At 38.1% G+C, this 14,204-nt stretch overlaps 1 protein-coding gene across 14 annotated transcripts in view; it reads left to right on the forward strand.

Annotated features, from left to right (window-relative positions):
• Positions 1 to 14,204, forward strand: part of LOC26536261 (unconventional myosin-VIIa) — an 893,412-nt gene that overhangs the window by 243,349 nt on the left and 635,859 nt on the right. For 13 of the 14 annotated variants that reach the window (XR_005562207.2, XM_039377684.2, XM_039377686.2 and 10 more), the window contains exons 7-8: positions 7,184 to 7,758; positions 8,535 to 8,777. Coding sequence is in view for 13 of the 14 variants with exons in the window: in XM_039377684.2 (XP_039233618.1) it covers positions 7,184 to 7,758; positions 8,535 to 8,777 (818 nt within the window). In the remaining variant the exon portion in view is untranslated. Of the gene's footprint in view, positions 1 to 7,183; positions 7,759 to 8,534; positions 8,778 to 14,204 lie in introns of those variants that run through there. The other variant, XM_039377699.2, reaches the window with a different exon arrangement.

A 14,204-nucleotide genomic window follows, 5' to 3' on the forward strand; every position in this document is an offset into this window, starting at 1 on the left:
AAGCTCCCCTATGTTAATAAAACCAGTCATTTACAAATTCTTACACACACCATATTTTTTTAATAGATATGTCCACAACTGCCTCTATTAAAAAGACAAGTTATTTTTCTGTTGCAGAATTGTTAATGGTCACGCTTTGCTTTGACAGATTGATGAAGTAAGCTTTTAATATTTTTGTACCCGTTACTCGTAGAGTAAAAGAGAACACCCTTTTATTCGTTGAATATGTAACAGGCAGAAGGAAAAGTTTACGACCATATTAAGTAAATATATTCTTGATCAGGATCAATAGCGGAGTCTATCTGGCCTTGTCCGTCCGTCTATCCGTATTAATAATATTAAAAATTATCCTTTTTTTTTTTTACTTTGCTTTAATATAGTGAATCTTCTTGTGTAAGATCTAACAATAAGTTTAAAAATCTTAACAATAACAAATCTTTCCAACTGTTCTTTGATTATACGACCCAAAAAAATGTAGGTTCAGATAGGTTTCAATACGGAATTGTAAAGTACTGTACTGTAGAGTTTGTACTCCCAGGGACCTTGAACGGCTTAGGATTGCTGTATCGTCGTAAAACGTGGATACCGTAAGGCGACTTTTTGTAGGAATGTCGGATGTATGGGCGCTCAGATGAAGTTTAAGGCAGATTAGCACGCTTTTTTCAAATAGTTTCGAAATACATAATAGTACTCTTATTGGTTTGTAAGATGTGGTTCTTACCAGGATAGGAATCATTATGATGATTGATCTCTTTCATCTTTGTGGGAAGTAACCAAGTTTGGTGATTGTGGGAAGTAACCAAGTTTGGTGAAGAGCTGCAGAATGTGGCAGCTCGGTGATCATTCCCGGTGTTATAAGGTGATTTTTTCGGGCTAAGATTGTCTTTAATAATTTTGGTTATTTCTTTTGGACGGAATACAATTGAGGTGTGTTGCTGGTGGGAGTTAATGTGTGAGACGGTAGCGCGAAAGTGCTAAGTAGAAGCCTTGTTTGGGGTAAACACATTTTGTAGGTGAGCAGCAAAAGTGTTGGCTCTGCCTAAACCAAAAACGGTTTCAGTCGGTGGACGAAGAGTCGATTGGGCTCTCCACAGTGATTTATGTTTTGTGCCTGTTGAAGAAAGTTGATCTATGTATCGGCGCCGAACGTGTTCCTCGTCTTGTTTGAGAGCGTTGGTCAGTTTAGCTTTTGTTTTGCAGATGGAGATCTGAAAGATTGCCATTTTCTACGTAAGCGTCATCGGCAGTATTCGGCCGCTAGTGGGAGGTGAGTGTTGTCCTCCATCTGTATGTTGATAGATGCGGCCTGAAGATGATTTTTAGTGAACTCTTTGAAGAAGTGGTGGTTCATACGGTTCTTTATAAGTATGCCGGTCCCAGCGGTCAGTGTTTCTTTCTTGTTGCTCAGATGGCCTTTAGTTTCGTTGTGTATCAAATTTTGTGAGGGTTGAAAATTTTGAGTTGGAGGCTTCATACCTGATTTTTAAACGTTTGCAAATGTTATCTGGGTACTGGGTATAGGCCAGGAAGCGAGACTAGTTGCTTTCGAAACGAGAACTTCAGGATATGATTCCGATGGTGTCAGCTAATCTAATTCTTGATGTGCGCGAGCCTTGTTCTTTCTTTTGTGAAAACGAGTGTTAGCTCTTTGTAGATGGGAAACCCTCTGTAATTTGCTGTGTGATTACCAGAGAGCTGCAACGAGTCAAACATATTTGTTTATACTCGAGTACTGATTTGGACTCTCAATGATTCCTTCGGTTTGATTCATGTATATGAATCGAACGTGCTTTTGCACGTTCACTATTGTAGGATACAACCGAAAATGATTCGCATTAATACTTGCATGATTGAAGAGTTTGAAAGAGTTCGGTTAGAACATCATACTAACTGAAAGCATTTACTCGAGTTATTGCACGTGGTTAGATTGGTTAAACTTTTGTAAAAATGGAGAACAATTCAGCTGTATCCGATAAAATAAAGTGCGGAACATATACCTTAAGTGGTGTACGCAAAGGTCGAAGTTCCTTATGGAATATATTGGCCGAAATAAAAAATGAACATGACGAAATTGTGCCCGGCTTCGTTTATTGTCGCACGTGCTCAATTGTGCTAACTTTTAAAAACGGCCGAACCTCAAACTTGCGTAGGCATAAGTGTTGCAAGGCCATGAATAAACCAATTTCTTTAAAAATAAATTCTGTTAAAATATAAAACCGAGGCTACCAAAATTTGTGCGAATTGGGTCACCGAAAATTGCCGACCGTATTCAGCTGTACAAGGTGCTGGCTTTAAAAAAAATGCTCAAATTTTTTATAAAGCTGGGGGCAGATTACGGAGAGAATATTGACTTGGAAGACCTTACACCCGATCCAACAACCATATCGAGGATCGTGCAAAAGGACGCAGCGGAGAAAAAAAGACAGCTTCGAGGGGAAATTGGAGAAATTGTACGCAGCGGAAGAGCATCAGCCACAATTGATATGTGGACGGATAAATATGTTCATCGAAACTTTCTGGGCGTCACATTCCACTACATGGTCGAAAACAAGTTACAAGACATTGTGCTCGGGATGAAATTAATGGATTTCCAAAAGACCACCAGTCAAAACATCTCTAAAAAACTGCACAGTATATTTGAGAAATTTGGAGTTGACAATATAGAGCCCATTAAATTTGTGAGCGATAAAGGCTCAAATGTTATTAAGGCTCTACAAAATAACATTAACACATTTTAGAAAACGTTGAAACCATTTGGGTGGCTAACTTAAATATTTGGCAATAAGTGGCCCTCTTTTTATACCCTCCAGCGATTAATATGCAGCAACTAAGCTGGATGAGATACAAGAATTTTGTGCATCACTTGTTTTTTCAAAAAAGTCCAAAAATGCCATTAACACCCTTAACTCCAACTACAAGCTCAAAATTTGACTTTGACTTAAATAGCCTGACGGATGCTTTAAGCGAATCTGATAATTTAGTTTCATCTTCCTCAAACGACACCTTTTTTTTGCACTATTAATACAAAATTTCGGTTAACCAAAAAAAAACTCCAGACGAAGAGGTATACAGATACGCGAAAGAAATTGTGGAAATGTCAAATAGCTTTAATTTGCTGGATTGGTGGACTTTAAATAAACCAAAATTTCCAAATTTGTTTGAGGTGGCCATGGACATTCATTTAAAGCCAGCAAGTAGTGCCGCAGCTGAGGGATCCTTTTCCTTAGCTGAAAAAATAATAACAGAAAAATGCAACCGACTTGCACCTGGCTCAGTCGATAGCCTAATATTTTTAAATTCAATTTATAAAAATTTCCTGCCATAAAATAAATATATGTAAATAAATAAATATATATATTCCTGAAGTTACTTTATTATTATGAGAATCGTTCAGTTTGCGCTTCATACCTACAGTTCATACATTTTTACTCGAATATACCTCAAATGATTTGAATCAAACCAAATCAAAACAAATCAATCAAGACGTTCAATGCAATGGAACGTCGTACGACTTTAGCCGATCCACTTTGATAGCAACCGAAGTAGCCCATACCGTATAGTTCGCTCTAATTCAAGAAGAAAGAGAAAGAGGCAACATAGGCATCTGTCAGATCTCGGCAGATACCGTAGGCTCGGCGGGTGAGAGCAGGGATAGCTTCCCAGTAACTTCAACTCAACGCCAGCTTTCTTTTCTGGTTGGACTGTTCACGAGGAGAGTTGGGCGCTAAAAGAAATTGGAGACGTTACCAAGTGGCAGTGAAAAGAAAATGGCGAAGCACTAAGAAGGTAAAAATCCACCCAAAAGCAGCGCTAAGTCCAATTGCAGGGTAAGCGAGGAATAAATAACAAGTGCGTTTTGGACGGTGGTGCAAGAGGTCATTTGTTTTATCCAGATTTGGCGCTTAGTACGAGATCTAACGAGCAAAATACGGCCCGACATCGAGCGGAATAGCGATCGAACTAATACCAGAAATAAGGGACTACTCAGACCCTGGAGGAGCGGATCGCTGGCCTCCCGAATTCTCGCAGCAAGCAGCAGCGGAAATCTTATAAAAGACAGCTTATTTATTAATTAATCCCTGACCTTTCGCAAGGTTTAAGTTAAGAGTCGGAAAGTCTGGAAAAGGGCCCCAAATAGTTAGATCCCAATTAGCAATTAGTCAATTCGGCCGGAATTTATTCTCTTTACGTTTCTCTTTTAAAAATTGCATCGTGACGTCAGGATCTCCATGGTCTGCAATTTCTACTTGTTCTTATTAAGCATCTAAAGAAGGGAACGAAAAGGACAGAGAGAGAGAACCCAAGTCCAAGCCCCCAGTTCTCATTTCAAATTATTGTTCGGCGGTCGCAAAACGGAGAAGAGGAGTTATAAATTTTGTCGCGCGGTTGCATACGCATCGATGTAATCGGGAAAACGAGAAAACGGAGAAAATTCGCGAATCAGCGGCGCGGGAAAAGCCAAGGATCGAGAGGCTGTTGGCCGGCAGATTTTGGGCGTGGCAAAAAGTTTTTTTGCAAACCGATAGAAATTTACAAGACTTATACAAAAATGAAAAAATAAGAAAACATTTTTCAAATGTGTGGCGTGGCAGCCTTTGGCGGTTTGAGGGCGTTAGAGTGGGCGTGGCAACATGAATCGGCAACGCTGCGTCTATGTCTCTGGAGTTTGTATGCTTAGTCTCAACTTTCTAGCTTTTGTAGTTTCTGAGATCTCAGCGTTCATACGGACGGACAGACAGACGGACATGGTCATATCGACTCGGCTATTGATCCTGATCAAGAATATATATACTTTATATGGTCGGAAACGCTTCCTTCTGGCTGTTACATACTTTTCAACGAATCTAGTATACCTTTTATTCTACGAGTAACGGGTATAAAAATGGCAGTGTAAAGAAAAAGTATGTGAAGGGTAACAAAGAAGGATCGGCTAATTTTCGTCCCCCGTATGCGCTCTATCTTCTTCATCCTTTTTTTTTCTGTTATTTTTTGTTCTGCTCAGCCTGCAATAGGGCACAGTGGGTCAAAGACCAAAAATATATTAGCGAAAAGGATTATTAATGTCTTCAACAGGTGCGGAAACCAACGGAAGCGCTTTCGTTGGTGGAAACGCGGATCTGTGGTGAGTGTACATATCTCTGGGAGCATTGGGAGTGGCGAGCATTAAAGAGAAAATGCAAAGAGATTAAGGCCACGACAGTTTTCGCTCCTTGTCCCACTGTTTGCGCGATTAAAAGTATGGCAAAGTTGGCGAAACATTGGGATAGAATCTGAGTTGTTTTTGCTTTGTCTCTCTTTAACTTTTTCAGCATTTTTCATCCTTTTACATTTTGATACTTTTATATCGCATGCGATTTCTGTATATTGTATACATTGTTTTCGGGCGTAGGTATTAGTCGTTGGCCCGTGTTCATTTTTCTTCAAGTTGTTAGTTGTAAGGAATCTCATTTAGTATGCTAAGAATAAATTTCATAATGTGGTAGAAAACCTTTTGTTTGCCTATGGCTAGGATAACTCCCTCGTGAACATGTATTAGTAATCTAAAAAGGGGCCGTCCAAGTATAGTGTGCAATGCATTTTTTTTGGAGAAAGGCGGCCAAGGCATTTATTTGAGTATTTAGAGGAGGATCAGACTGAGGTATAGGGACAAGACCACCATCCCACATAGCCGACAAGGAGCAGCTGGACAATTGCGCGTCCCAAATACCTCCCACCACCACCCAAGCCGAGTAGCAATCCGTTACATTATATTGACTGGACAAGTTGGTCGTGTTGATTGGTACCGATTTGATTCTCTTTTTGGACAGAGTATTTGTTCATACTTACTCATACTCGTTGCAGTTATCTGGTGATTACCACCACAGTTACCGCACTTTTTCTCGCTTGCATTTTATTTATTAGCTCGACAGTGTTTGGAGTCGTGCACAGACTACGCTCGGTACGAATACGATCTCGTGTGGCCATATTTTTGGCAGTACATTATACAGGAGCTTTTTCCTTATGCGGCTCTTCTACTGTAATCTTACGGTGCAGAAGGAGCTGAAGTTTATAAATTGGGTGAACATCGTTTTTTCTAAGATGCACGTTTTCTGGTTCAGCTCAATCTTAAAGAGTGGTTGCGGCTGCCTGTGCTCTTCTTGCGGATGTAAATGGGGGAGGTTTCTTTTTCGGTTCATTATCGTCGGGTTTCAGTGGCACGTCCTCAGTGTTGTCTGCCAGCAAAGCGAATCTGTTGGTATTTGCGGGCGCTCCATTATTGATATATGATGATGATATTCTTGCTAATATTATTCGGCTTGTTTCCTACATCGGAATTTTTTGGCCTAAGTTTTCTCTTGATTGCAGTCTGGATGGTCGACCCAACTATTTTGTTTTCGTTTCGATTTGCATGTAGTCCATCATTTCCGTTTAGTTCTTGCGCTTTTGTGACTCAGTAAGAGCGTGGGCAGGTGCAGCCAACGACGAAATTAAACTGGCTGTCGATATAGCTCCAGCTGTTGTTGTTGAAGATAGCGTTTTGTGTCGGAACTAGAAGTGCGGGAAAGCAAGAGCGCGCTCTCTTATGATTTGTTGGTAAGCACCGGTTCGTCGGGCTATGGTTTATTGACCGCACGTTGTCTGCGATTGCAGTTGTCGGCGAGATATAAGAAAAGTACGCGTTGTTTCGTTCAATTAAGAGACGGCGATCGTCTTGCGTGCACCGACGCTGAGCGCGAGTATCGTTCTGGCTCATAGTTGTATTATTTAATTATTGTTTTTATTTAGATGAAATAAAAATAAATAAATCACTATTGGTGTTTGAGCGATCATGCATCGCACTGAGCGTCTCTTTCGCTATCGATTATATATTTATTTTATATTATTTATTTTTTAAAAGCATTTACTTCACTAATCAACCCAATTCAGAGATGCTTAAAAAATGTTTTAATATTTTTTCAATTTTTTTTTATCTACCGACTTGCCAAAAAATGTTTTGCCACGCCCACTCTAACGGCCACAAACCGCCTCCCCTTTTCAAGGTTTTTTTTTTTTTAATTTACTTTTTCTATTTATTTTTTCCTATATCTATCAATATGCCAGAAAACATATGCATGTTTATGTCCCTATTTATATAGTTATTAGGGTCGGAAAAGCTTCTTTCTACATGTAACTCGCACACTTAAAATAAATTTTTTTATTACAGGAAACGCCAAAACAACAAGAAACGACAACAGTTCTAGGTTTGGTAAATTTATGCAAGTTTGCTTCGACGATTACAACTGTATTAAAGGATGTGTAATTCAGGATTACCTGCTCGAACAATCTCGGATAACATTTCAAAGTGAAGGGGAACGGAACTATAATATAATGTATCAGTTAGTTGCTCAGGGACAGAAAAATATCGGCATCGCAAAATCCTTTAATTTAAAGCCACCTGAGTTTTACAAATATCTAAATACGTCCAATTCTGAAAAAATAAATATGCACTCAGAGTCAAAGAAGTTTGATGCTGTTACCATGGCGTTTACGGTTTTACAAATTCCCCAATTTGTTATAGATGGCGTTTTTAAAGTGCTTAGTTCCATTTTGTGGCTAGGTAATATAGAGTTTATAGACGTTGATGGAGAAGTCACCGATTTTTCTAGTTCAGACCAAGAAGTGATATCGATTATATCAAACCTTTTGGGACTTAATCGCTGTGACTTTAAAAAGGTTTTATTAATTCGCCAAATAAACGTTCGGGGAAATATCACGGAAATTCCTTTAAAAATAAAAGAGGTAAGTATCATCAAGGGTTAGCTTTAATTTAAAATTAAAATAATTCTGTCCAATGTTGCCAAGCATTGCAAGGTGTAATTTGAAAACGGCGCAATAATAGTTGTCGTCGTGCGTCACATGGAGTTGCCTTAAACGGCTACCCCACGCATTGGTTCCCGAAAGAAAGGGCAGACTTTTCCGTGGTAGTAGAACACGTTTTATTCTGGAAGAATTCAATGTTTCACAATTGCAACTAACTTAACTTATTAGCTCACCGCAGTGTGTCCTCCAACTCTTACACGACAATGAAAAGCTAAATTTTCCCGGCAATTTAGAATGGCAGAAACAATGTGCCCAGACACATATGGGCTTCCAAATCCTTCCACATTCGGACTTCTCAAAAATACTAACTAGCCTATCGATAACAATATTCGATCCGCGACAATAGTCAATAATAATAGTACAGCTGCGAAAAATACTAGAAAGTTGAGACTAAGCATACTGATTCCAGAGACATAAAAGCAGCGCAAGTTTGTCGGTTCATGTTGCCACGCCCACTCTTAACCCCCCCACGCAAATTTTTTTATTATTGTTTTCCCAATTTCTACCGATATTCCAGAAAATGTTGAAATTTCGTGTTCTCACTTCCAATAGATAAGTAAATGGTATCTAATAGTCGGGGAACTCGACTAAAGCAATTCCCTTGTTTTATTAAATTTAATTTTCCCTGACCTGTTCCAATGTTTTTCAGAAATAGCTTTAATAATATATTTCTTTATTAATACATTTATTTGTAGGCTATAGAAAATCGACATGCTTTGGCAAAAGCATTGTACTCAAAAACGTTTACATGGCTGGTTTCAAAAATAAATAGCTGTACAAATCCAGGACAAGATGGCGCAAAATTTCTTGGAGTTCTCGATATATTTGGATTTGAAAATTTTTCTCATAACTCATTTGAGCAGCTATGCATTAACTATACCAATGAAAAGCTTCACAAATTTTTTAACCATTATGTTTTCGCCTTAGAGCAATCAATCGTGAGTACAAATGTATATACTCCTACATCTTCACCAAACAACACAATAAAATAATTATTTTAAGAGTAATGGTAGTTCCATGCGATGAAAAGGTATATAATATCCATAAAAGAAATTGTAAAGCAAGATTCATACAAAATTTATTAAAATTTTAGTGTGTTTTTGTTGTTTCGTTTCAGGCATTGCATATTTAAATAATTTTTAAATTATGGTAGCTTTGACTCATAAGCATGGTTAGCTGATATGTCTTATAAGTTTAATGATCATTGTTTCAAAGTGTACACAATATTCGCTTTAATTTGATCTCAGGCGTTGATTCCATTAAATCCAGGGCTGTGATTCACCCCTGGAGCTGTCACATCAGAATGTTAGAACAAGTGATGTCCCCGCTACTATGCATGGTATATGTATATCTAGCTAGATAGACCCCGTGTGCAATAATCGTTTTGCTGCTTGCAAAAGCAATCGGGGCTCTAGACCATCTGATACCTATTGAAAGTGCGCGGTAGGGTTTTCAAAATTTTTTTGTCATGTTGACGGAAATTGGCATGTAAAATAATAAAATTAGCTTCAATCATTTTAAAAAAGTGTTAGTGCCAATTTAAATTGAAAAGAGAAATAATTTTACAATTGTCAATTTGATTTAAAATGTTGCCGCGCCCACTGTATCGCCCATAACTGCTATGCCTAATTTTGTAATAACTGTTTTTATTTTTATTTTAATAAAAATAAAAAACATCACATCAAATTATGGCCGTGTAATTATACCCGTTACTCGCAGAGTAAAAGGGTATACTAGATTTGTTAAAAAGTATGTAACAGGCAGAAGTAAGATTTTCCGACCATATAAAGTATATATATTCTTGATCAGGATCAATAGCCGAGTCGATCTGACAATGTCCGTCTGTCTGTCCGTCTGTCTGTCCGTCCGTCTGTCCGTCCGTATGACTGTCGAGATCTCAGGAACTATAAGGGCTAGAAAGTTGAGAATAAGCATACAGACTCCAGAGACATAGAAGCAGCGCAAGTTTGTCGATTCATGTTGCCACGCCTACTTTAACGCCCACAACTTTTACACATTTTTGTTAGTCTTGTAAATTTAACTCTATATACCAAAAATCTTTTTGCCACGCCCACTCTTACGCCCACAAACCGCCAAAAACGGTCACTGTTGTAATTTCTCTTCGCACTTTGACCAGCTGAGTAACCGGTATCAGATAGTCCTGCGCGCAGTGGGCCAGAGGATTTTTCTAGCGGGACAAAAGTCATTTTTCAAATGTTTAAATATTGTATTTATTTTTGGCTTTTTTAACTGGCAATATCCGTCTGATCATATAATAGTTTGTATAAGAGTTTTTGTTTGTTTACATCATCAGCTGTGAGCTTTTATATGTTTCAGCAGGTGGTCTGCAAATATTTGGCGTACAGTTTCTTGTTTGTTGATTAACTTTTAATTAAAACAAGGTAAAACAAATTGATTCATCAACTTCTGTTAACTTTAGGAAAAGGTTGTTCTAAATAAAAATAATGTGTTTGTGGCCCGTATTTTTATGTTTAGTAACATAAAAGTGTTGGAAGTTTGTTATTTTACCAGGTATGGCATTATGCTTGATACTAGCTTATTTGGACTATAACTAACCTTGTTTACTCTTGTTTAAGCTGATTTTAGCAATTATGTATAGTGTGAGTCTTTGTGTCGTTAATATGTTCAGAATTATGTCCAACTTCGACCAACTGTTAAGTCTGTGGCACTTTTTAGGTGAAATGTCAGCCCAATAGCGCGTGCTTTATTCCACTTAGCTTAGCGAAAATGATCCCGCAAAGAGACCTCTGGTTTTAAAAGAATTGATATTTGGTACAATTTTAAAGAACCGCCAGCTTTCTGAAATGGAATCTGAAAGTATAACTAGAAAATTAACTAGTTTTATGAGACTTACAGAAAAATGGAAATCATGTCATTATAACAAAACTTATTTCGAGAAAAAAACCAGAAATGGCTTGATGAGCCACTGTTAATATATAATGTACCATTAAAATTTAGATGTGGGTCGACCCAAGAAGGATTTTTGTGACCTGTGCCACAAAGTTCAGGCCAGAAAAGGGTCTAATCTTGCGAAGGAAACCACATGTGACGAATTAATGGTGGAAGCGAGCTTATATATATGTATATATACCGATTCAGTGTGATCTTAAGAGTGATGGCTAGCGGACACCAAGTCAATACAAATTTATTCAACTCATATGCAAAAGAAACAGCTAAATCATTGTAGAAAAAATATCCTTGGTATTATATGCCGTCATCTGTGCACAAAGTTATAATACACGGAGCAGACATCATCAACAGTGTTGCACTTTCTGTTGGTATAATGTCTGAAGAAGCAATTGAAGCCAGGAATGAAGATTTTAGAAACACTCGACTAAACCATTTCCGTAAGGACAAAAGGAGTAATACAATGGAGGATGTTATGAACGGCTTACTTGTTTCATCGGATCCGTATATAACGGCTATGTCGAAAACTTCTAACACTAATTGTAAAGAATTCAATTTCGATAAAACGTAATTTCGAAAACAATTTAAATGAATCAGATTCGGCAGATTCATCCGATTCCGATTAATTTCTGATTAGAAATATATAATAATTAATAAAGTCCAAAATATAAGTTTTCAGTCAAATCTGTTTTTGTTTATTTGAGTTATTACTAAAGTTCCGCTAGCTGGGCAGCCTGGCCCACTGTGCTGAGCTCCGAATTTATTTTTGCGTTTTTCAAAACCAGCGGCTGTTTTTAATAAATTCTTTGTAATTCTATTTTCTAATAACATTTATTACAACACGGTTCGTTTTGCGAGTCAATCACTTTTGATTCTTACAGTGAGAGATCCCGATTTGTCTGCACTGGTTTCTTAACTAGTGATTTCACCTGTCCCGATTAGTTCACCACAAAGGAATATTGAGTCCTACCGGCATAAGTTAGTCCTTCAGAAATACAATCTGCAGTGCCAAAACCCCTCACGGTGGATCCACTAAAGAAAAAAATTTTCGTTTCTCGGCTTTTCACTGATCAACAGCATCTGATAAATTGTTCTATATACAAGATAGAAGAGGAAAAATTCAACTCTTTCAACTGTCCTTGAGCTATTTTCAACTAATTATACCCGATACTCGAAGAGTAAAAGGGTATACTAGATTCGTTGAAAAGTACGTAACAGGCAGAAGGAAGCGTTTCCGACCATATAAAGTATATATATTCTTGATCAGGATCAATAGCCGAGTCGATCTGGCCATGTCCATCTGTCCGTCCGTATGAACGTCGAGATCTCAGGAACTACAAAAGCTAGAATGTTGAGACAGACTCCAGAGACATAGACGCAGCGCAAGTTTGTCGATGTTGCCACGCCCAATCTAACGCCCACAAACCGCCCAAAGCAGCCACGCCCACACTTTTGAAAAATGTTTCGATATTTTTTCAATTTTTGTATTGGTCTTGTAAATTTCTATCCATATCGCACTCTAACGCCCACAAACCTCTAAAAACTGTCAGTGTTGAAGACTCTCCTTCGCATCTTCACTAGCTGAGTAACGGGTATCAGATAGTCGGGGAACTCGACTCTCTCTTGTTTTAAATTAATGTATATCTAACTATGAGTTGCATGATCCCTACAAAGTAGTATGTTCTGACTATAATAGATTCTATCCTATTATCTCTAATTCTGACTTTCTGCCGTTCTGAAAGGATCAATACTAACGTATTTAGCAAAATCTTAGATCTTACTAGTATATATATGTGGGATTGGTTTTTGGCTGTTTAACCTAATCCCACTAGTATGAAACATCCCTAGACAACGACAACGACGATAACAACGACGAGATGAAGATGATGGCGAATTAGCGAGGTGGCGAATTCGCAAACACGACGATCAACGAGGAGCAAAAGCGCAACGCTAGGAGGGCGAAGTGCTTTACGACAGCGGTAGAGAGAGAGTTGTTTTTTGCTCGGAGAAGAAGGAGGTTGTGCGTTCTGCCTGTGTGGCTACGAGATCGACAACAATACAACGACGGAGACGATTAATTTCAATATCCTATATTATTTGTTACAAAATTCAAATAAAACTTATATTATAATAATAAAACCCCACATTTTGGGCGCTCGTCCGGGATTGAGCAAATGTGAACGGGATTGAGCAAATGTGAACGGGATTGAGCAAATGTGAACAAAATTGATATTAAACAAAAGTTCAACGTGTAAAACAAAAAAGTACAGTCGCAATTTTTTTACCATAATGGCGTGTTTAAATAATTTCATAAGTGCTAGTTTACGCTCAAGTAAGAAGGAGAGCATTGCTGCACTGCATAAGTTTGTGTTCGAGAGTGAAGGAAACAGAAGGAATCGCCAAAGACTACGGGAATTTACTGGTTTCGATTTTGCCGAAAATGACCAGAGATATGGTGCAAAGAAGGAATACGCAGAAGATAATTTGACGCAGGCTGACCAGAGACGAAGATTTGCATATACACATTTTCCGCAACTTGAAGAAGAACAGTTTACTGTCGTCAACCGAAGCCGATGAAACAGATGATGAAACAGACGATGAAACAGACAGTGAAGCAGATAACGTTGTATTCCAGACGCCGAACAGAGCAACGAACGCCGAAAGAAGTGATGAAAATGTACAAGGAGTAGACGAGATGAATACCAGGCGCAACGTATTTACTGAAAACGACAGTATGTCGACGCAACGCTTTGCAATCAGTTTTCGCGACGTTGAAGAGAGCATACGCAGTTATGATGGCACTAACACTATTCCAATCGAAGTATGGATAGAAGAGTACGAAGAGCAAGCGACGCTTATGTATTGGAATGACTTCCAGAAGTTTCTGTTTGCAAAAAAATCACTTAAAGGAATTGCAAAATTGTATGTGTTGAGCGAGAGAGGTCTAAATTCGTGGAATTCTCTCAAAGTAGCATTGCTATACGAATTTAAGTCAAGTGTCAGCAGCAAGCTAGTTCACGAGCAACTCGCGCAAACGAAACGTGGCAACAACGAGTGTGTTTTCGAGTACTTTTATAGAATGAAAAATATTGCTTCTAGAGGTAAAATTGCAGATGACGCTTTCATACAGTATTTAATTGACGGCATTGACGAAAAAAGTGTAAACAAATCAATATTATATGGTGCCAAAAATATGAGTCAATTTAAAGACAAACGAAAATGTTTTGGAACAATGATAGCAAAGGAAAATCAGAGTGAGAAAGACAGATCGAAGCGCAATGAGAACATTGTGAAAGAGAAAGACAGAAAAAATCAGAATGTAAACAAAGACGCGAAAAAAGAGCTGAAATGCTACAACTGTGGTGAAAAAGGACATGTGTTGAATAACTGCCAAATTAAAGAAAGAGGCAGAAAGTGTTACAAATGTAATCAGTACG

This window comes from Drosophila yakuba, chromosome X, assembly GCF_016746365.2.
Source record: "Drosophila yakuba strain Tai18E2 chromosome X, Prin_Dyak_Tai18E2_2.1, whole genome shotgun sequence".
NCBI lineage: Eukaryota > Metazoa > Arthropoda > Insecta > Diptera > Drosophilidae > Drosophila > Drosophila yakuba.